The following is a 22,259-nucleotide window of genomic DNA, read 5'->3' as shown; positions in this document are numbered from 1 at the left end:
ATGATATCCGTTCATTTTATAGAAAGGAAAAATGTTTTTTTCAAATACAGCTGAAGAGGAAACCAAAGGAAAGGCCACATATGCCAAAGGTAAAATGAAAGCTGTTTCACATTCAGATTAACATTGGTCAAGGACTATGTAGACTGCTGTAATCTTCGGTACCTAAAATCATATTATGTCACATACAGACTTTACATGCAGAAGGATCTTGATTTTTTCCATAACATGTATGCATAATTCTGGAGTGCTCAACTTTAACTATTGCAAAGGTGCTCAAATTTGATCAAAAAATGAAGTTTAAGTGAAAAACTACTCAGACTTTTGTCTCAAATATTGTCATCATTGAAACAAAGTGAGGAACTCCATGCAGAATTTATGATTCAAGAACAATTTATCAGAACAAGCTGGGAATTTGAGTGAAGATGGACATAATAATAAGAAAGCACCACAAGAACTGAAAAAGTTCTAAAACTTTCAGGCAAACCACTGTGTTTTAAAAGCCTACCTCCCAAATATATTGTTTATCCCCACTTAAAAATGATAGACCTGATTCTTGCGTCATCCTCTTTTGTCAAAATGGCTTTACAGCTGGAGCACCAATAATTGGGTAGAGCATCTCTATGTAGCAGGATTGCTGGGTACTGTGGTTGCTACATCAGTATTATCTGATCTTCCATCCAGTGGATGGAATGTCACGGGAAAACTACGTCTTCTCATGTATGACAGTTGTGTGGTCTCTTGAAGAAGTGTGACTTAGTAGGGGCTTGAAGCAATGATGAGTTGTGTTTATGACATTCCTGGTCCTAGGGATTGGCAAAATGCAAACTCAGTTTAAAGTGAACTGCTACATCATTCACTGAATAATTCCTGGGCTATGCTACAATTCCAAAGTGGTCTCAGCTGTTATGGTACCTCTAAATGGCTATGTTACCTTCTCATCGAACTCCTCTAAGCCCATTAAGCACCATCCTCACATTAGCTTCACCTGAAAAAAAAGACAATGCAGAAACTAAAGGAAATTCACTCAGAAACAGAGGAGACCAAGCAGGTGGTAGAAACATGACCTTCCTTCATGAGGTCAAATAGCTTTATTGTGATTAAGCACTACAATACAGTATATATCCATAAAAAAACTCTATAGTGTATATAAATTATTCCTTCCATTCAGTAATTCTCTTTTTGTTTTCAATTTTTTTTTTCATTTCCATTACAGCTTTGGTACAATGTGATTTTATTATATTTTTAAATACTTTTAGCTTCACAAACTCAACACAAAGTACAAAACTAATCCAAATCAGGGATATTACAATCTACACAGTGGTGTTCAGTGGTAGGAAAAAATCTTACCTCAATGAATTCATGTCACTAGCTAAGCTATAAAGGCATACCTAGCAGACATGACAAAAATATGCACCATTAACCAGCAAACATTTTTTTTTTTCAAAATTTATTTTACTTCTTTTTTTTTTTTTTTTTACAGGTTTTTCCAGCAGCAAATCACTTGAGCATAGTCAGTACTCGTGTCCCCAACTGATTATTCTGTTGTGTTCCTCTTCATTTGAAGGCCATGATTTATTTGTCAAATAATGCACCTCTATCCTCATAAATCTAAGCCACAGTGTCAGTACTTGACCTGCCACCCTGCATTGTTGATGCTCGCACAGTTTGTCCTGCAGCTGGCAGAAATAACTGGAACGTTATTGGAGGGGCAGTGTGGGGCAATCAACCGGAGGTTGTTCTGTGGGGCAGGAGGTATGACATTACAGTAGACAGGCATTCCAGTGGCTGTAAGTGTTCCTTGACCTGATTGATTAGGTAGCATGATTGGTTGTTGATATGATTGTTGCGGCAATCCTTGAGAACCCTGGGTCATTGGCACCTATGTAGGAATACGGAAAGACGTAGGGAAAAAAAAGATAGCAATTACTAAGCAAGTAAAAGCAGGTTCCCAGTATCCCTATATTCCTTCTAACTGAATTTGAGTATACTGTATGTTCTGCCAAAATGTGCTATTTTCTACTGCTCAGAATTGCTCTCATCTCTGAGGATTTTTTTGTTACAGAAGGTTTTAAAGAGAATTCCCCCTGCTTTTAGGCCTAGAAAGTGTCTCTATCATGACCTACTGGGATCAGTGCAAACAGAAGATTCAACCCTGGCATATCTAGGCCATCTAAAAGGTCTAAACCTTTGACTTGATCATTAACCTTCAAAACATGTTTTTAGTATATTAATTCTGAAGGTGTAAGGGGAAAATGTTACCCACAAGCAATTCTCCCATTTCCATCTGTGTCACTGAAGTGTTTTCAAAGAAGCTGAGGGAAAAGGGGAATGGCTGCTCAATCAGTGCAAACTATTAAAATGAACCAGATGTCATTGAGTTTCTTAACTTTCCAGAGAGACCAGTAGGAAGTGTAAGCACAGGCCACCTCTCACATGTGCTTGGTGTAACTCACGGAAGCTAGGTATAAAGGTTGGGAAATAAGTCTGGGTAACTTACGGACTTGGTAAAAATCAAGCCACTGCCTTCCCTCTCCCCAGAACCCAATAAACATTAATCCATCTGGCTACAGCTTGTTATAGAAGACATGGTGAGATCCTTGGCAGGAGTCTCCACAGATGAGTAATTTTTAACTGGATCAGGCAAAGCCCTCAACTTCATTACAGGAAACAGTACTGCACTGGCAAAAAAGAGAAGAAATGAACAATGTTCTTATATTTTTTTAAATTAATTTTCTTCACAGGAAGAAGTCTAATTCCTTTGTTCTTTGTGACATTGCCCTCACTGCAGACTGTAATAAATAGTTCATTTGAAGCATTCCAAACTCAGAATGAAAATCAGGAGTTCTTAGACCACGTGAATAGGAAGCAAAGAAACTGATTTGACTTAGAAGCATATTCATCAGAAGGCTTCCTGCCACACACTATCCAAATGAAGTTATAAGAGCACTGTGTGATGCAAAACCTTAATTCAATTAAGCATTCTCCAAGAAAATAAGTCTTTTCTTACAGCTCCTAAATACCTGATAAGACGACATGGCTGGATACTGCACCATCATGCCTTGCACCTGATTTCCCTGTTGATTATTCATCAGGTTCTGGCTTTGGGGCGGCTGCTGCATTCCCATGATACCCTGGAACCCCTGCTGCTGGTTCGGCAGGACAGGCTGGTAACCTGGAAGAAGAAAGACGTCTTCAAATACCCTGCTGCTTGTAGGGGCAAAATTACAGCAGTTCTAAGGTAGAGCAAATGATCCCATCATTTATACCCGCGTTAGTCAAAAAGTTACTCCTTCCTGCAGAAATGTTACTGGAAATGAAAAGTGAAGTGTAATAAACAAGTGCCATGAACTGGCAGCCCTGGCAGGCTGACCTGAGTGGGAAACATGCTTTTGTTATGCTTTTTGACACTGTGGCAGAGACCACCTGGAGGAATGCCTGACTGCAGCACAAGGCTGTAAAGCCCTAAAGAGACGCAGGGTGCTACTGTCTTTGGCTATTTCCTCAGAGGCAAAACTCCCAACAACTTCAAGGACACCAGTATTTGGCCTTCACAAAGGCCAATATGACCATTTCTTTTAGGTTGCATTTCTAACCTTTCCCTCTTACCTTCCTTGTCATGCAGCTCCCTAGCAGGATATAAACAGGGAAGCCTTTATTTAATACGAAGAAGATCTCTATACACACTGGCTCTCACTTGCCAAGATTTTTATGTAATTAGAGCATATTAAGGGTCATAATACACTGGACTATTTTCATGTGTGTCAAAGAAGGAAAAGCATAAATTAGGGAGTATCCTCCCCATTGCCTAGTAGGAACGCTGCTAACACATCAGTGTCTGCACAAGGGTGAGAAGCTGATGCCTCTGTTTTAACCTGTGACTAACTCTGTGTTCAAAGTCACCACAATACTGCAGGTTTTTTGCTGGGATGGCTCCTCTAGGACAAATGGGGAAATGGGCAAAGACTGGATGATCTAGAGAGCCAAGCCACTAACGAGGCAGCAGTGTGGATGGGAAGGCAAGCACAAATAAAAAATTGCTCATCAGCAATGCAATTTTGCCTGGGAATGAGCCTAGACAGATGGAACTGGGCTGGCTGAGTGATGCTGATATTTACCAATTAAGAACTTCACAGAAAAAGCAGGAAAGGAAAGGAAGTTGAAGATTCTGCCCTTGAAAAATGTGGCCAGGCATAGGTATTATAAATCTATGAATAATTTCTCCTTCACACATTCTGTGTTCTTTAGCACTCATTTTTTTTAACATGCAGTTATGCAGTGCACTATTAACTCTGTAGTGATGTTCTTACAATAAGCATATTTTAGACGAGGAAGAACTACCAGAAGAAGAACTCTGTGTCATCTTTCTATGAAAAAAATATGTCACGTCTGCTCAATTTATATTCATGAATACAGTACCTGGTTCAATATACTTCACAAAGTGAAAGCCATCATCTAGATATTTCTTCATCATGTAAGAGAAATAAAGTAACAAATGTCTCTGTTTCTGCTGGTCTATTGTCAATTGATAGCTTTCCTTCTAAATCTGTTCTTATGCCAGGGAAATGTTGAGATTTCTGGTCAAGTATTTGGCATTAAAGATGCCATCCCAGAGATTAATGTTTCCAGTCAACTGAGCAAAATAAAAAAAATAATTCCATGAGTGATTAACTTGGCTGGGATATAGCATTAAACATCTCCCAAACTCACCAGATTATTATACATTCAGATTTGCTCTTTTCCTATGCCCAAACACTGTGTCAGCGTATTTTTTAGTCATAAAAATTACCAACATCAGAACTGCTGTAACTGAGTTTACAGAAGGCTTATACAGCAATAATAAAATTGCAAGACCTCTTCTGCTCCAGTACACCAATTATAGGGGGAAGGGGATAAAGGATAGAAATAAAAAATTTAGCATTACTCTTCAGGTATTTGCAGGACTGGAAGTTTAAGTAGAGAGGTGTCAACTGACAGCAGAAGCAGCAACACAAAATTCATCTCCTGTCACCTCTGGTTGTTAAAGTTAAGTCCCAGATGCGTAAAGAACCATAGATGGATAGTGAGCTAGGGATCAAGTGACACTTTTGGGGAATGTAATCCAACACTGGATTTGGGCTCAGAGAACTGGATTGTAATGCACGGGCCCAGGGTGGCAGACTGGTGCCCTGCAGAGACAGACAGACAGACACCACTGGGGTCAAGTAGAAAGCAGCCCTTCTGTTATCTCTAGTAAATGTGATTGCATTAACATTACTTTTGCGAGACTGCTGCTAATGCCCTGCTGTGTGTTTGAATACACATACTGAACACTTCACCTCAGCTTTGTGTTTCCATATTCTCCAAATATGACAGATTTATGACCCAGTGCAGACATGACTATCAAACTGAAACAAAAAGTCATGGAAAAGTTGATATGGCTACTCTTATGATGAATGTATAGGCATGATGTCCTGGGGGTATTACAAAAACATAATCATAGAACGGGTTTGGGTGGAAGGGACCTTAAAGACTATCTAGTTCCAATGACATACACAAACATAAACACTCATCCCTGAAAATCTCCTCTGTACTAGCAAGCACTGCTTAGTACATGACATATCCACTTCAGGTTTTAGGTGCAGAAATACGAAAAGGAGACGGGCTAAAGACCTGGTGTCCACTGGGCTACACATTATCATTTTAACAATCTTATTCCAGCACGCTTCAAAGGACTTCAGAGATTTCTCCTGACCATGGGACATATACACCCCCCACCCCTGTCCCAACCTGCAGACTACATCAATTACATCCCTAAAAGTGAGAATAAGACCTTTTTCCTTCTCCATGTGTAAGCCTTTTGCAATGCTCTGACCACACAGAAAAGCCTCAATACACATACATGCACTCTAACATACTTCCAATTTGACTAGATGGGAGAAAATAGGTTATATCCTGAATCCTCTTAGACTTTAAGGGAAAATAAAGAGGAAATCTTCCTCCTGTGAGAAGGAGGTACTCTTGAATATTTAATGCCCTGACTTGTAAGTAGAAATGGGGATGTTTAAGAAGTTTACTGGCCTGTGTGTATCTTTGCAAAGATACTGTCTGTCATCTCTTCTTTACTTAATATTCATTCATGGACTTTTTTTTTTTTTGATCAGTACCCTTTGGAATTTAATTGAAGCTATGGATATCAGACTGTGCTGTAGACCCCAGTACAGCATTTTAGTCAAAATCCAGCATCTTCTTCAAGGTTCTGCATCTCTATAAAGCCACTTCATTTTACCTGATAGCAAAGCCTGACCCTTTATTATGTTAAATACATGAAGAAAGATGCAGGTTTGTCCATTCTATTGAGCATAAAAACGTGACAAGATACAAAACTATATCCCAACATTACAGAGGAGGTACAGAATATTAAAAAGTGAATTAATTTTTTTATCTACAACAAGCTTTATAATTGAGAAAAAAATGCTGTGACAAAAAAAAAAAAGAGCTAATATCTGTTTTGTTAAATGGCTTCTGTTTCAGCACAAATGAAAGTAGAACAACTGGCACTCTATGTGGCAATCCATTTGGACAAGAAGCTGATAATATCAGAAACCAGCTGATCTGAATTTCCTATCACTGCAGCCCAAATTCTCTAAGTAGTATTTGAAACAGGTCTTCCAGTGTTTACTGGATGTTAATATCTCTGTACGTTTCTGCACTCTGGCCAGGAAAAGGAATGGAGGTGGGACAATTGTGATTAATATCAACCTTTTAACACTGTTTGTTAAACTATATCCTCTTTTTTTGTTGTTGTTTTAATTTTTCCTCAGACACAAACTATCAGAGAGTGCTATTCCACCAAAATTACTTAATTTGTACACACGCAGCACAGTCTTAAACTATGCCATCCTTTTCATGTGCTATTTACGTTCCAGTGACATGGAAATAATACTGCAATTCTCAAAAGTCTTGAAGAGTGACTGCATGAGAAACCAGGCTTCACTGGGCAGAGGTGGATGTTTTGGAGCTACACAGGTGTAAGAAAAGTGAGAACAGGAAGTGGCAACATGCTTACACAGCAATAGTTTTCTTTGCACTTGCTCTTTTGCTCATTAGCTTTCATACTACATGAAGAGTAATCCTTAAAAGCCTCTTTACTGTCCCCTGAGAACATACATACGTGGTTTATTTTCTAATGGCAGTACACATCAGATGAACCATCCTATTACTGCAAGCTCCAGGGCCTCTTTACTGCAATTATATCATCCTGCTCTGTGTTATCTCTGCCACAAAGGAGGATTTTTTAAATCAGGGCAAACATGAGAGACACTGTTAAACAACCAGAGGAACAAATTGTGCACAGAATTTCAATGAATGCCTCAGAGGAAAGATGAGCCTTGGATTCCAGCTGAAATGGAAGAGGCCGTCATATCATCAAGGTAATTCTCTGAACTTTTACAGCCTGCCTCAACATGCTGAAAGTCATCTAACTTAAACATCCCAGGGGGGAAAGACTTCCTGAAAGACCCACAAATGTTTCAGTTTCCTAATGAGGCAATGCAGCTGAAAAGACAAAATGCAGCAGTTTTACACCTCTGCCTGTAGCGTCACCCAGAGCTGCAATTAAAGCATGCTTGGTGCTCTCCTGGCCTCAGCACACATCTTTCATGAATGGCACATTCATGTTGGGAGGGACTGCTTCATTGCTCATTTCAGATTTGAAGCATGGGCTACCAATGTTCAGAACGTGTGTATCAGCACTGTGGGTGACGAGTATCTGACAAACACAGGCAAGAGTCCCTCAGCGGCAAATCTTACTGTGCTCTTCCCACTTGAACAGATTCCTTGCATTCATGCCCATCCAATGCAAACACATACACTCACAGTGCTTTTGATGTAACATGATTTGAGAGCTCACTTGCTCCCTTTCTGCTTTACTCAGTGTTGTGCCACCTAAAATTCAGGTACCTCAGCAACACACAGCAGTGGCTTAGGCAAGCTAAGTCCAAAAGAAAGTCAAAAGTCACCACAAGCAGAGGTAACTGGGCTGAGTGGAATGCTGTACTGGTTGTGCTCCTGCCTGCTCTGCAACTAGTGCAGTGCCTTTCTGGTATGCTATGCCACCCTCCCTTTCCTTTCCCCTCTCTCCCCCAGCTTAGACCAGCTCGGCCCCTGCAGCAACTGCCAGGAGCACTGAGAAGAGATTGAATTTGAGCTCACATGGAAAACCCAAGGGGAACAAGCACCAACTCTTGGTGTGGACCCTGTGAAGCCCTTGAAAATATTTTAGAAGCAAATTTTGCACACAGAAGTGGCTTATATTTGCAGAAGACTCCCCAAAACTGCTAATAGCTGAGAAGCAAGCTAAAAAGATGATCCAGAGTCAGGAAGCACACCGCTTTCTGAAAGGGTTAATGAGCTCACTCTGCTCAACTTATTCAAAAGATGAAGTATCTGTAAACAGACAGCTGTGCTGGTTTTGGCCAGGGTAGAATTGATTCCTTTCTAGTAGCTAGAATGGGATTAAGTTTTGGATTTGTGCTAAAAATAGTGTTGATAATTCAGGAATGTTTTAGTTACTGGTGAGCAGTGCTTACTCAGACTTTCTGCTCCTCACACCACCCCATCAGTGAGGAGGCTGGGATCGAACAAAGAATTTGGGAGGAGACAAAGGTAAACAAAGGAATATCCCACAGCATATAACAACATGCTCAGTGTATAAAGCTGAGGCAAGGAGGGAGTGGGGAATGCTCAGAGTGAATATTTTTCTTCCCAACTAACTCTTAGGTGCGAAGGAGCCCTGCTTTCCTGGGGTGGCTGAACACCTGCCTCCCCATGGGCAGTGGTGAATGGATTCCTTGTTTTGCTTTTCTTGCCCATATGGCTTTTGGTTTACCTGTTAAACTGTCTTTATCCCAACCCATGGGTTTGCTCATTTTTAATTTTCTGATTATCTTAGCTGTGCAGTTGGGGAGAGTGAGTAAGCAGCTGCATGGGGCTGAGTTGTTGTCTGGGGTTAAACCATAACAATAGTTCTTGAACAGACCAGAAAATGGTATAATAAAATTACATGTCTGGAAGACAAACCTAGAACTTTTCAGATTAGAAATAAAATTCAAAATTTCAACAGACACTATAATTAACTGGGAGGCAATTTACTGAGAGTGGAAGGACATCTGTATCACTTAAAACCTCTAAAATGAAGATGGACATCTTGCTAGAAGATATTCATCAGTTTAATAAGTAGTTCAGGTAATAAAAATTATTAGAATGTGCTCATTGTCCAGTATTAGTCAGCCCATTAAATTACATATTCCAGATTTGAAATACTTAGGAAAATATTAGCCAGTTAGCTTTTAACACTTTTCCTGTCTCCCAAGGAAAAGGACTAATCTTTGGCATATGAGACAGGTTCCTGTCCCCAGTCCCTCCTTCCTTTAATCACATGCTGGCAATGCCACCCAGCTCATTCCACAAGGAGAGTTCACTTGTGTACAGTGGATATTCTAATGGGTATTTCTGGCCTATTTTAGTTTACTTTGCCCTGGCTGGAGTAGTGCTCAGTAGACTTTGTAGACTGAAGAATTGGGTTGGTATCAATTCCCACAATTTTACTAGGCTATGTTTTCCTTTACTTTTTGAAATAAGCTATGGGCAAAGTATTAAAGCTACGGATGTAGCTTTTACTTTATTGTAATAAAAATTTACAATGCCCAATATTAAGTTATAACCAGAGAAGAAAAAATGTCATTGTAGAACTACAATTCACTCATAGACACGTGAGTACATTTGGTAAAGTTTTTGACAACTTTCTTTTTTTACCAAAAGCTCCATCCCAAAGTATTTGCAAAACTGTAAGGAGGAAAAAAAATGAAGCAAGCTGTTCAGTAAGATCTAACACTATCTTAGAATCATGGAACTGAATCATAGAATTGCTTAGGGTGGGAAAGACCTCTAAAATCATCAAGTCCACCCACTGCTCTAACACTGCCACATCCACCCCTAAACCACACCCCTAAGCATCCCAAAGAACCTTTTGATTCTCAAACAGGCCCTAAAGTTTATCTGTAAAACAGGAGCAAAGCCAGCCTAATTGGGGAACTTTGCATAGGACAGTTGGCCAAATTGTGGGAGCCACATAATGAGATGCATTCCTAGCACAAGTGAGAGCAGGAATTTGAGCCAAGTTCCACTCCAAGGCACTGTGTTCTTGCTGGCTTCTCACATCCAGGCATGATGTGTTAGAATTGGGTACCCAATGGCCTAAGGAAAAGGTTTGGGATTTGGTTTGCTTTTTGTTTTTTTTTTTTTTGTTATGCAGGTGACCATTATCTGGCAAGTTTCACTGCAAATGATGGACTAAACTCTCATGGAATGTAAAATTATTCTATATATTTAAGCTAATTTTGATTTTAGCCTCAACCCAAAGTGTCTACAGTTTGGGAGACTTCCATAGGAGACACATCAATTAATGTCTCCCTCCTGGTGTTATTTTCTGGGAGTCTGAAGATTTAAACTGCATCTTGTGCAGCTGGAATTCAAAACACTTTGTAAACAATTTTGTAGTTTATACTTGGATCTAAAATCCAAAGCACACTGCAAAGTAAATCTGCTGCAGTTCATCTACCCATTCCTACTGTGCCTGCTTTCTCTCTGCGATACACATAAAAATGTTTTGACCTACTAAGACATTTGAGCTTTATATTCTACTTGAAGACATCTCAGATAATTTATGGGTGTGAACTTGACACCGTGTGAGCTAGAAGGACAAGTACATAATAGCTGAATGCTAAAATTCCATCCCTTTCTCCTCAAAACACAAGACCACACAATTATTTCATTTAGTTTTCACACACATACAAAGGAGGAAAAAACCAAACAAGAATACTTATATGTGAAATAAGGTCTTAAGAAGCAACAGAAAATGTACTTAGGTATGAGGTAGCAAGTAAACCAGCACATGCAAAAACCACAGCAGCACACAGATTCATTTCACCCACGGCACTCAGCAAGTACAGACCCTCCAAAAACAAGAGAAGCCTTTTAACACAAGTGACTCACAGTTTGGCTTCTTTCATTTCAGGTAAAAGCACATCCCACTCCAGCAGTATAGCTTGCAGGGGAAACCATGGGTTATTATGTTAGATTTGTTTTCAAAACTTTAAACTAATGGCATCGCTTCTTTCAAGTTGTGTGAGATCAAAACAATTTTTAGCTAATGGAACTCCAGTTACATTCACTGGAAACAATGCAGCAAATGTATTCCTAAAGTGATTACAATGACAGTGACTCGAATAATTCTCTGCAGAGCTGAGGTTATTGAACTGCAGGATGTTGAACTTTGAGCCTTGAAACATAATTGCTGCCAGAATCATAGCTCTGAGTTCCTAAATTGGCCATAGCTTTGTAAAAAACACACTCCCAAACCTGGTAACAGACCAATAGCCACATTTGATGTCAGACTTACACACAAAGAACTGTATTAAGCTGCATTAAGAAACTCAACAAGATGTATATGCATCAGAGATAGGAGTCTGTAAGATTTACTATCACAAGAGAAAGAACAAAAAATCCCAGATAAAAGAAGTTGGATTGTCTTCCCCATTCCTCATTCTCTCTCTGGTTTACGAAGCTACAAATCCCATAAAAGCAGTAGTGCAAAAATATCTTCATCCAGCTTTAGAAGAAGAAACAAAACTTGGAAATTTCCTGCAATTTTGGATCATTCCAGAGCAACCTGTTTGTTTGATTTAGTAAAAACTTCAGATGAAAATACTCTGCAACACTAGATTTTTTTTTTTCTTTTTTTGTGTATACCAGCTCTGAAATCACCCATGTGGCGAGTTCCTTTAGAGTGCTAGAACAGAATCGACCCAGGTGAACTGCCCCTCCTTGTACTCTTGCATTATTCTTCCTCAAAAATCTCTATCTTGGTTTTACTTGTTTTGCTGCCCCAGGGGCTTGAAGAAGCCCAAAGCACAGAGCATCTGAAGCATGGAGAGTTTCATGTTCTACTCAAGACAATGCTGCCAACTGGGGGCATTTCTCCACTGCTAACAAAAGGGAGAAAAAAAAATAATTTAGGGGAGTAACACAACTTTCCTAGCAAAGCAAACCCTCCTGGTGCAAAAGATGTGCAGGATCAGAGCCTCAAAAATAACTTTTTAACTCAACTTTTCCTATATAGACTAAAATAAGGTATATTTTTACAAAAGCCAAGATAGACTGCTTTTTGCACAGACTTCCTTGAGAATAGTCACTGCATAAAACAAATGAGTTCACCTGGGAGGTAGAAAGCCTCCTGTTGGGGTGATTTAGATTATGGCAATGAGAAATGATGGAAGTAACGCCACATATCACAGTGTAAGATTTAGCACTTCTTACATGCCAAAGAAATATCCATTACCTTTTACCCATTCTTTTACCTTTTTTCTATGTTGCTAAGTTCCAACCTGGAAATGAGGAATAGCATTATCTTTTGAAAAACATTTATATGCATGCTCGCTGTCCCATGGGTGAAAAAAATGTTTTTGCAAAGAGTGCTGAACATTTATTTAGTGCCTGCTACTTCATCATCCAAGCAACTACCTTTAGGGCAAACATGCAAAATCCTGGGTAAATTGAATTTATGAATCACTTAAAGATGCATATCCACCCCTCAGTTACTTTTCCACACCTGAACAGAGTTGGTTTAAAATTTGGTTACTTCACTACTGAGTAAAAAAGCCCAGGCAAGTGAGAGGTATGATTAAATACTTTCATTATATACCTAATGAAATCACATACTGTAACATCTTCTGAGACTGAAATTTTAATTAAGGCAGGCTGGCATTTTGGCTTTTTTTGCCCCCCCTTATGTTCCAGAGGAACAGCAGGTAAGGTCAAACAAAAAGCTTATGTGATAAAATTGCGAGAGAGTGCTCCTGGGAGACCTGGCATTATTAACAAGAACATGAAGAAGGGCACAGTTGAACAGTTCAAAGATAAATGATTGCACTCAGTTTACTTTTTGCTATCAATTGGAGAGCCTGAGAGAGGTGTTATTTGACAAGAAATGTATATAAATAGGCATCAAAAAGAGCTCGAATGGATACAAATACAGGAGACTCGAGACTGGAGAAATGTTTTTCTTCAGCTTAAAATCTGGATCCATTCCTTTACTTCTCTATACAAAGGATTTTCAAATTATAGGGACAGCTTTAAGAAGAACTTGCTACTAGTAAGTGGCTTGATGCTGAAAATAAATGTGTTCTTGCTGAGAACCTAAAACCATGTAATTATATGACACTTTAATCACTTATTTCATTGCTTTCCAATACACATTTATTTTATGTTTTGAGACCTTTTAGCCCTCTTCCTGCTCTTCAAAAACTATGACAAATATTTCTTGCTCTTCTCCTTGAAGATAAATCTAAAGATAAACAGAGGGACACCTCTTACAGACATGGTATATAACTCAAAGCTTCTGTAAGATTCTGAAAAGAAAATTCTATTTTTAAGACAAATCCTTTTATCTCACTTCAGTAAAAAAAAATAAAAAAAATAGAGGGAACAGCCAGCTGCAATCCAAAATAATTGCAACACAATAATGCAGGGCTCCATTACAGCAGCCTAATTCCGGTAAAGCAGCTGATCCAGGATCTTGGCACTTGCCCAGGCCCTGGAGCCTGACTTAAATGCATTAACCCAAAGCATGTGCAGCTGTTTTTGTAATCTGAGGCTTCTCCATTTTACTGGGGACCAAGAAAGATTAAAAAGAAAAAAAACAAAAGTCACCAAGCCAGCAAATGACACAGGTGAAATAAAGAGAGAGAAGGAAAGTATTTTATGCTTTTGAACTAAGTTAATCCATGGAGCCACATGAACAGGCTCAACAGCTTTGGAGAATTGAGCTTTGGACAAGCATTTCCCTTTGGCCAGTGCCATGAGCAAGGGTTTACACCGGAGTGTTGCAGATGCCCAAAGCCAGCTGAGGTGCCTGCAGGGAGGGTACTGCAGGACCTGGGAGGATACTACATTATTCTGAGAGGGGTGAAGCCCCTCTCTTCCCTAAACCACTGGAGGCACGCATTGCAAGCTGGTACACAGTCCTCACAACAACAGGGAAGTCCAAAATAGTGCTAAGAAACATAAAGGAATAATCCTGCTCTCAGCCCCTGCCCACCAATCCCAACGAGCTTAAGGAGAGTCAATCGAGACCCATAGCCAGGCAAACACAATTTTGTAGAAATTTAATGCTTTTAAGGGAGATTTACTGCTTAAAGACCAAAACAGATGCGAATCTGGTAGGAGCCCTTACTGGAGCCATGGACAGTTATATTGATGAGGTCTGCTGCAATTCCTCTTTAGAAGGTTTTTGAATAGCTAATGGACAATTAAAACACCAATGCCAGAACCCATTGGTGTCGACAGAAAGACTCCTTTGGCATACAACATGCTCACTGATGAAGAGCAGCTGCAATACTCCCCATATGTACCTGTGTCTATGTTTCATTGTGTTACATAAAACAGTTCATGGCCATAGAATAACTGTTATATACAATATCTATACATTTTGTTAGTAAATCCCTAAGAACTGTGCAGTGGGACAGCTAACCACCAAAACAAAATTCAGTATGATTCAAAAAAAGCACAAATACAAAACTAGCAGGATCCAAATTTTCCATGCCAGCTGCTACCCACAGATTCACTGAATTTCAGCAGATTCATTTCTTCTGGTTTGATTTTCCGGACTGACCCCTAGTAAATAATGGCAGGTCTGAGTAAAAAACTGTTAAGCCCTGTCTATTGATCTATTTATAACTTTGCTCTTGATATCAGCTTGTTATCTTGGCATCAGCTCTTGATACTGATGAAATACCTACAAGCACAAGCTCAAGAGTAAAACTCCATGCCAGATACTGCACAAACTTCAAGGAATAGCTGCAGTCCCTACAGTGAAGATGATGCATTCCTGAAGAGAAAAGACAACTGCAGGTAGACAAATAAGCACCCAAGGGAAATAATTTGCCCAGAGAAAAGGAGAACCACACAATACTTTTCTGGAAAGTACACCAAAATATGTGTGCTGAATGCTTGACCCCTCTTGTGAGCAGGGACTGCTCAGGCAGGCTGCTGCTCACCAGCACGACTTTGGAGATAGATGCTCCCTGGGTTCTTGCTGCTTCTGCAAGGCTATTGTTTTTCACACAACTCTAGGTACAGGTTCCTGCCCTGCCCACATCCTCTCTGCTGGAAGAAGACTGCAGCATTCTGGTGATGCAGTTCACTGTACTGTGCTCCATTTTACTGTGGGCAGACTGGGGTAAACAACTCCTAGCACTGTATCGCTAACAAACCCTGCTTTTTCGCCTTCACAAGCTGGGCTTTGTCTTGTGTCTCAGCCTCAGGAAGAGTTTTCATAGGCACAACATCAACTGTAAATACTACCTGCAACAAAGACACAGCCACTGCCTGATGGCACTCTTCCTCCCCACAGCTTCTGCATACACCTACAGGTACCAAACCACAGAGCAAAAAGCCTTGAGTTTGTTTGTTTACCTACAACATAAGGACACAGCAAGTTGCGAGCCCCCAGCTCGATGCAAACAGGCGCAGGGATGATACTGAAGTCAACAGGACTTTGATGGAGCATATGTCTGCCCATATGGGTCCAACTGCAAAAAATCTCATCTTTTCCAAGTGCACCCATGCAGAATGCAATCCAAAGACTACTGGGGTTAGCAATCAACCTTAACCAGCTCTGTACCATATCAGAAGCACTCTCCTGCAACACAGTGATTACTCCCACCCTTATACAGCAAAGCCCTTTTAAGCATATAAGGTAATTTTTTGATTTCAGAGCAATGATTTTTCAGGCTTGAATACACTCCTGGACCGGGGAACTCAGCCCCTTGAAGGAGAGAATCTCTAGTAGGAAAGATATGAGCACATTTATTCACACTGTATTCTTATCATTGCTTTAAAAGCTTTCTGAGAAACTTGGCCAGGCAGGTAGCAATCAAATTAAGGAAAGTGAGGTCCCATTCCAATAAAATTCAGTTCTACAATATACAAAACAAATTAATTACTCAAATTCTTTTAACCACTGCTTAACCCGCAAGAGAAAAAAATGGGGCAAGGTGGGACTGAGCCTGCATTTATGCATGGCCCTTGCACTTGTACGTGCCCATATGAAAGAGCCATTACACCAAGCAGTAGCTATGCACCAAGAGATGTTGGCAAACAATAAACTAAATGTCAATCAGGAATGAGTCTATGTTACTTCACTTCTGTGGCACAGATACAGGGAGCTCCTACCCATGTTTGCCTTGCAATTAATTATCAGCCCAGCTGATTTACTGGAAACACTAGTTTACATTTCCTGTCTTTCTTGATCAGGAGTGCCTTAATGAAATTGGGTTAAGCCTTTGCTAAAGCAACTGCTAAAGCAATTGAGACCCTTCTTTCCCTTTAGCCCTTGAAGTACAAGGTAAAAGACCTATAAAGTGCCTATAAGTAGTTTCAATCAGTCTCTGTTCTGGGCATCCACTCCATATCACTGCAGAAATGTTAACACTAATTGCAATTCTGACATAGGTACAAAAGCAATACATTCAATTACTGCACTACAACTGGGATATATCTGCTAGCTTTTTCTTGGGAGGAGGTGAAGGGTGGAATCTACAGGTGTGGTCATCCCCAGTGTCCAGTTAGCTTCCCCTGTGGCCAAACTGTGCATCTTACAAAGAAGGGAATAAATGAGTAAAATAAATAATGTCTGGAAAAGTCAAAAACATTCCCCTTTGACATTCCAAATAGAAAACCACCAATTTCCAAAACTTTTTTTTTTATTATTATTATTTAGTATCTGTAGGCCATTTTGGTTTATATTTTAGTTTGCCTTGGGTGTAGAGGATGTATGGGGTATGAGCCTCATTTCACAGGAATTAGATTTTTTTTTGTTTCAGTTGGCCAGAATGTGCAAAATAACTTGTTCATACAGTTTTACAAACTCTTTTGATTAATCAGGCAGCTAAATTTACAAAGCCTGCCTATCTCCACATCACAGGCAAATGTAATTTCAACTCTTGCAGAATAATACAGACATCCAAAAAAAGAAAAGAAAAAAAAAAAGAAAAAAAGAAAACAGGGAATGCACTGTGGGAGAAAACTTTCACCTTTGCCTTTTCTAACAAAGGTTTAGTGTCACTTTTAAAAACAAGAGGATTAACACCTGGACTCACAAATTCCTTGTGTAATTCACAAAAGAAATGAATAGAAATGACACTCAGCAGCAAGCTTTCCTGAACAGCTGTGCCAAGAAATCTTGGCTCACAGAGAGCTGAAGAAAGAGAAAAGGAGAGGGAGGATGAAGCTGACTTTAGAAGACATCGCTTATTTTCTGCATTGCTTTCCATGTCCCTACCAAGTTGGACAACAGGCTGACAGCAGTCCTTGGGAAAGGGGCAGGCATCAGTCCCCTTGCCCCAGTCTTTGCCCCACCCATGCTAGGGACAGTCTTTCTGCAACTTGAGAAAGCCTTGAATCAGGCCTGTGGTCAACAGATGTCAAAATGTCCAGGCAGAACATGGTTTAATTCAGTTACATGAAAGAAAACCTCCCCTGTATGCTTTTGCTCATCCCCAGCTTTCACTGCACAGCATGTTAGCTGGAAAACTGCAGCTATTGCTGGCCCAGTGTTATCACTGCAGAAGAAGATGCTGGGTAACTCAACCAGTGCAACATCCTGAGAAGGTGGATCTGCCAAGCAGCAGCATTTTTTGCAGACTTGTTCTGCAAAGCCCACAGGATCAGTCCTGATCCCCTTGTCTCCCCTAAAGGTATCTGCTAACTGGGCAACTGTAAATGATGCAAAATTTACTTTCATTAGCAAAAAAAACCCAAAGCATAGCACAAATTTAAATGTAGGAAAGTCATCTGAATATTTGTGCTTTGTCTGCTGTGGGTTTCTCCAGGATGATGCCTGCCCTCAGAAGTGGCTGGGGCAGACCTGCCACGGCGCATTTGCTGTCACACAGCACACTTAATATTTTGCAACTCCAGCAAGGCTGTGTTTATAATCTTCATGGCCAAAAGTATTTGCAAAGTCTGAATTCCTGATGGATGCCAGCTAAGCAATCAGAGCGATGGAAAAATGCACAATAAAGACCATAAACATGTGGAGTCTTCAACTCAGCATAAATACTGAAGATCAACCTGGGTGTATTGTCAAGGTAGATTTTAGAACCAGCAGCAGAACTTTTTCCTTACATACATCAAAAATTTTGCTCTTTGCCTGCCTGGGACCTAGTAAACTCTGAATGCGTTACTTCTTTCTGTTTATTAGTTTTCTCATCTGTAAAATAACATTTTGAGGGGTGGCAAAAACCATTTTGAAATCCAGAAGTGTTGAGCAGTGTTATATATTCAATTGATAAAGTCAATGGAAAAACATCTGACCTTCAATATAATCTATAATAAGAAGAGACCTTTCAGTGCTGAATTATCTAAGAGTTATACACAGAGCTTTGCAAAATTTTCAGTTATATGAAGAATGCTTCTTTGACCAAAAAAAAGATGTCTGGGTTTTGTTTTTTTTTCTGACAGTGCCTGCAAGGCATAGGGCCACATTCCCAGAGCTCTAAGTCTGTCAATACTGGCAGGAAGGTGAGGAAGAGGGCATAGTAAGAGTCAGCTGCCAGAGCCAAATCTTAACTACAGGTCTCTGTGAATCAGAAATTTGTCAGCGAAGCAATACAAATGGATGTTTTCAAATTAAACTGGAAGGGTTTACAGAGGCTTTACAATGCTTGCTGAAAGGCATCTGCTGGTTCCCCAGGCTCAGCTGAGGTGGGAGAGATGTTTTCTGTGGGAGAAACAGGTTTCTTAGTTGTTTGGTGGTTTTTGTTTTTTTTTACACAGATCAGGAGTATCCTCGATCCTTAGTTTCTCTGATCCTATGAAACAATCTATGTATGTGGGCAAAAGTATATATGAATTCCTCTATGTGCAATCACTGAATTTAATGCAGTACCATCCGCCAAGTCATCCTTAGGCTAAAATACTTGTTTCTTGCTTACGTGGTCTGGATGGGATAACTGATTTCACATACCCTTTCTGGGGCTGCTCAAAGTCAAACCACAAAGCAGCTGCCAAAAATGTCTCTTCATGTAAAATTTACAACATGCATTTCTGAAGTGGTAGCTGACGTGCCTAGCCAATCTTCTGAAAATGTTTGTGTAGCTAAAATTTTTGAAAAGAGAAAATCACAGGATCTGCAAACACATCTGCAGAACATTCTTTAGCAACTACTGCTCATTCTGAGCTCAAACCTTGAGAATAAACACCAGCTTCTGTAAAAGGACAAACGTAAGTCTTAGACTGCTCTTCATGACGAGGAACTTGATCTACACCTAAAAAATTTCCATTGGAGACACTGCTCAGTTTTAAACAATTAGCATATCTTCTCCACGTTAAGAAACAGAGGACTTCAATCTTTACATTTTAGCAAATATATCTGCTGCAAATAAATAATTTTCTAATTATAAAACTGACTACTTTATAGACCTTGTTCTCACATTCTGGAATGAGCTATTGCATCAATTAAAAAAAAAAACCCACACTTTTTTTTTCCTATCACAGGAGAAGCCATGGCAAATTGGTTCATAAATATTCACTGGTATTTTAGGGATGGCTGTAAAAAAGGAGATATTTTACTGACTCTTCTGGAAACAGTGCATTTAATGTCAGAGCATCACTGAGAAAGAAGAGCTGAGGAGAGTCTCTTATTGCAGTGAAGTCCTAAACCAGTCACAGGTCACACTCATAAACAGATCTACAACTATGGCAGAAGAAGAAAGATATGATGGATGAGCTTGTGTCTGTGCAGAGTGTTCAGTGATGTTACCAGGGCCCTGCCTGGTGGGGAGGCTGAGCTGGCAGATGGGAGCAGCCCCACTTGGCAGCCTGGGGCAGGCACAGGGCGGGCAGGCAGTGTGGGCACAGCTGGTCTTTGCCCAGGTGAGTGGCTCTGGCTGCTGAGGCACAACTGTCCCACTCGCCAGCCCCTGCCTGAGCCAGGGCATTGCAGCACAGCTCTGAGTACTCATGCTGTTCATGCTCCCAGCTGCTTTCTAGGAGTCAGGGGAAGCACTCCCAGATGAAGGCATTAATTCTGCCTTAGGCATAAATGACTACTCATGACCTCCCTGCTACACTATCCTTGATTTCTCAGGTAGGATGGCTCGCCTGCAAGTGCTTGCTGGATTTCACAAGGCTTTTTATTTTGAATCCACTCAACTGATTAATTTGGTGGGTATTCTGCATAGATAGCAAATAAAATCTATGAGGCAAGGAGGCTCCTCCTCCCCATCTCCAACTCTGCGGCTCATGACCGCCATGTAGCTGCTCTTCCTGCTACACAGCAGAGTAGTAGAGGAAATGAGCTACAAAAACAAAGCTGCCCCAGCTGCATGAACTTCTTAGAAGAATCAAAATTAACAAATAGAAACCAAACTGAAAGTGTTCTTAGAGCTAATTGCTAATAAAAAGTAATAATTGCAACTATAAAGCATGTACCATAAAAATGTTCTGCTTTACAGAGTTTCCATGTAAAAATATAATAATAATAAAAACACCCAGGGCTGCTCAAATTTGTTTGATAAAATAAGTTATGATGCATTACAATTTACACAAATAAAAGAGTTCAGAATAGTACCAAGACTATAAAGCATAACATATTGTTCTGGCAAGTGATAAAACTGCTCACAGTGACAGCTGTGATTTATGGAAGCAATTCAAATACACTTTGAAAGTATATTAGCTTCGCCTCTGCCCACAAAGGGCGCATATTAGCAGGGTAGGCCACACCGAAGATAAATTACATACCAGCAAGAAGTGAAGGCAATTGGCAACATCAGATGCCCAAAGGCCCTGAGATACTGTGATAATGTCATTTTCATGATAACACCTCACATGCAATGGCATCTGAGCACCAAAAGAAACACATCAAAGCTGTATTTTCGTTGGCTCTTTGGCAGATAATGTTACAATGGTGAGGGTGGTTGGGACTTCCAGGCTAAAGCTGACATATAAAGCATTTACAAATTGGCTCTGGAACAGAGTTTGGCACAGAAGGTCACAAATTAGATGCCATCTCTTGGGTGGAAGCCGGCAAATAACTGTCTCCAGGCTGTAGGCATTGAAGGAAGCTGCAGGCTGTGGACCTACAGCACAGCTTCTGCATGGCTTCAGCACACTGGGCAAAGGGACCCAAGGGCTGCTGTGGTTTAGCTCTGCTAACACCCAGAGTGGGATGGGGACATTGCAGTCACCACATGCAACACCCCTTCTGTGAGGGAATCAAGTTTCTGGGCACACTTGTTCCCTGACCACACCAGTTCAATCTCACAGAAAAAGCCATGCTCTTCCCATGGCTCAGAGCAGCACTGGAAAAGGAGCACAGAAACAGCATGGCAAAAAAGTCTTAACCCACAGCAGGGTTTTACTGATGTAAAGCACTGAAAAATTATTTTAAGACACTTTGGGCTAAATTCTGCCCTCTGACGTGCTAGCATAGATGAGGACTGACTTCAGAGTCAACCTGTACTTCAGGGGGTGTCCTTTGAAGAGCACACATCCCTGGGCAGTGCTATGGAAAGCCACATACCAGGCTTTTCTCATATTACTAGGGGAAGTTTAATAAATTCTATCTGCCTCCAATTATTACAGTCCTCCCATTCTGACACACTAGTAAGCACATCTTTGTGTCCTGAATTAATGACTAGGCCAAAGTGGTTGCATCTCGCCACAGATCAAAAGGAAGTTTATCAGCAGTTATACTGCAATGAGTTCATCTGCAAAAAAATAAAGCACATTTAACAAAGGCTTTCTGTCTGGTGGGAATTTTTAACTTATTTAATCCAAAACGCTCCCTTGGGAAGTGATAATGAATATCTATCCTATTTCTGTGATAACCATTAGTGTATAACCTGAGGACCTCAGGCATATGGCACACTCACAGAATGAGTCTGTGAGTAACTTTTCAGTGGAAGTTGGCCATTTCTGGAGTTTATGCCAGCAAATGTCTGAGAATTGTGTTCCTGTACCTACAGGCTGTGGGTGAAAATTGACCCACAGTGACGCTGTACCTGAAATGGCACAAAACACCTACACACGGATTGATATTTTAAAAGCAAATGAGCTAAATGCTTTCTCTACATATGGGGGCTTGGAGAAAATGCAAAAGTGATAAAATTAATTTTCCTGATTTTCCTGAAACATATAGGAAAGAAGAGCTCGGTACCTCT

General features: G+C 40.3%; 1 protein-coding gene across 43 annotated transcripts in view; it reads right to left on the bottom strand.

Annotated features, from left to right (window-relative positions):
* Positions 1-1,052: 1,052 nt before the first annotated feature.
* Positions 1,053-22,259, bottom strand: part of ARPP21 (cAMP regulated phosphoprotein 21) — a 468,940-nt gene continuing 447,733 nt past the window's right edge. For all 43 annotated transcript variants that reach the window (XM_086846818.1, XM_086846842.1, XM_086846619.1 and 40 more), the window contains 2 exons: positions 3,021-3,172; positions 1,053-1,879 (listed from right to left, as the gene is read on the bottom strand). In XM_086846818.1, the coding sequence (XP_086702944.1) occupies positions 1,622-1,879; positions 3,021-3,172 (410 nt within the window). In that variant the 3' untranslated portion in view covers positions 1,053-1,621. The remainder of the gene's footprint in view (positions 1,880-3,020; positions 3,173-22,259) is intronic.

Source organism: Cyanistes caeruleus, chromosome 1 (genome assembly GCF_971803275.1).
Source record: "Cyanistes caeruleus chromosome 1, bCyaCae1.hap1.1, whole genome shotgun sequence".
Taxonomy (NCBI): Eukaryota; Metazoa; Chordata; class Aves; order Passeriformes; family Paridae; genus Cyanistes; species Cyanistes caeruleus.
Note: the sequence above shows the minus strand (reverse complement) of the source record. Positions and strands in the feature narration are given on the sequence as shown.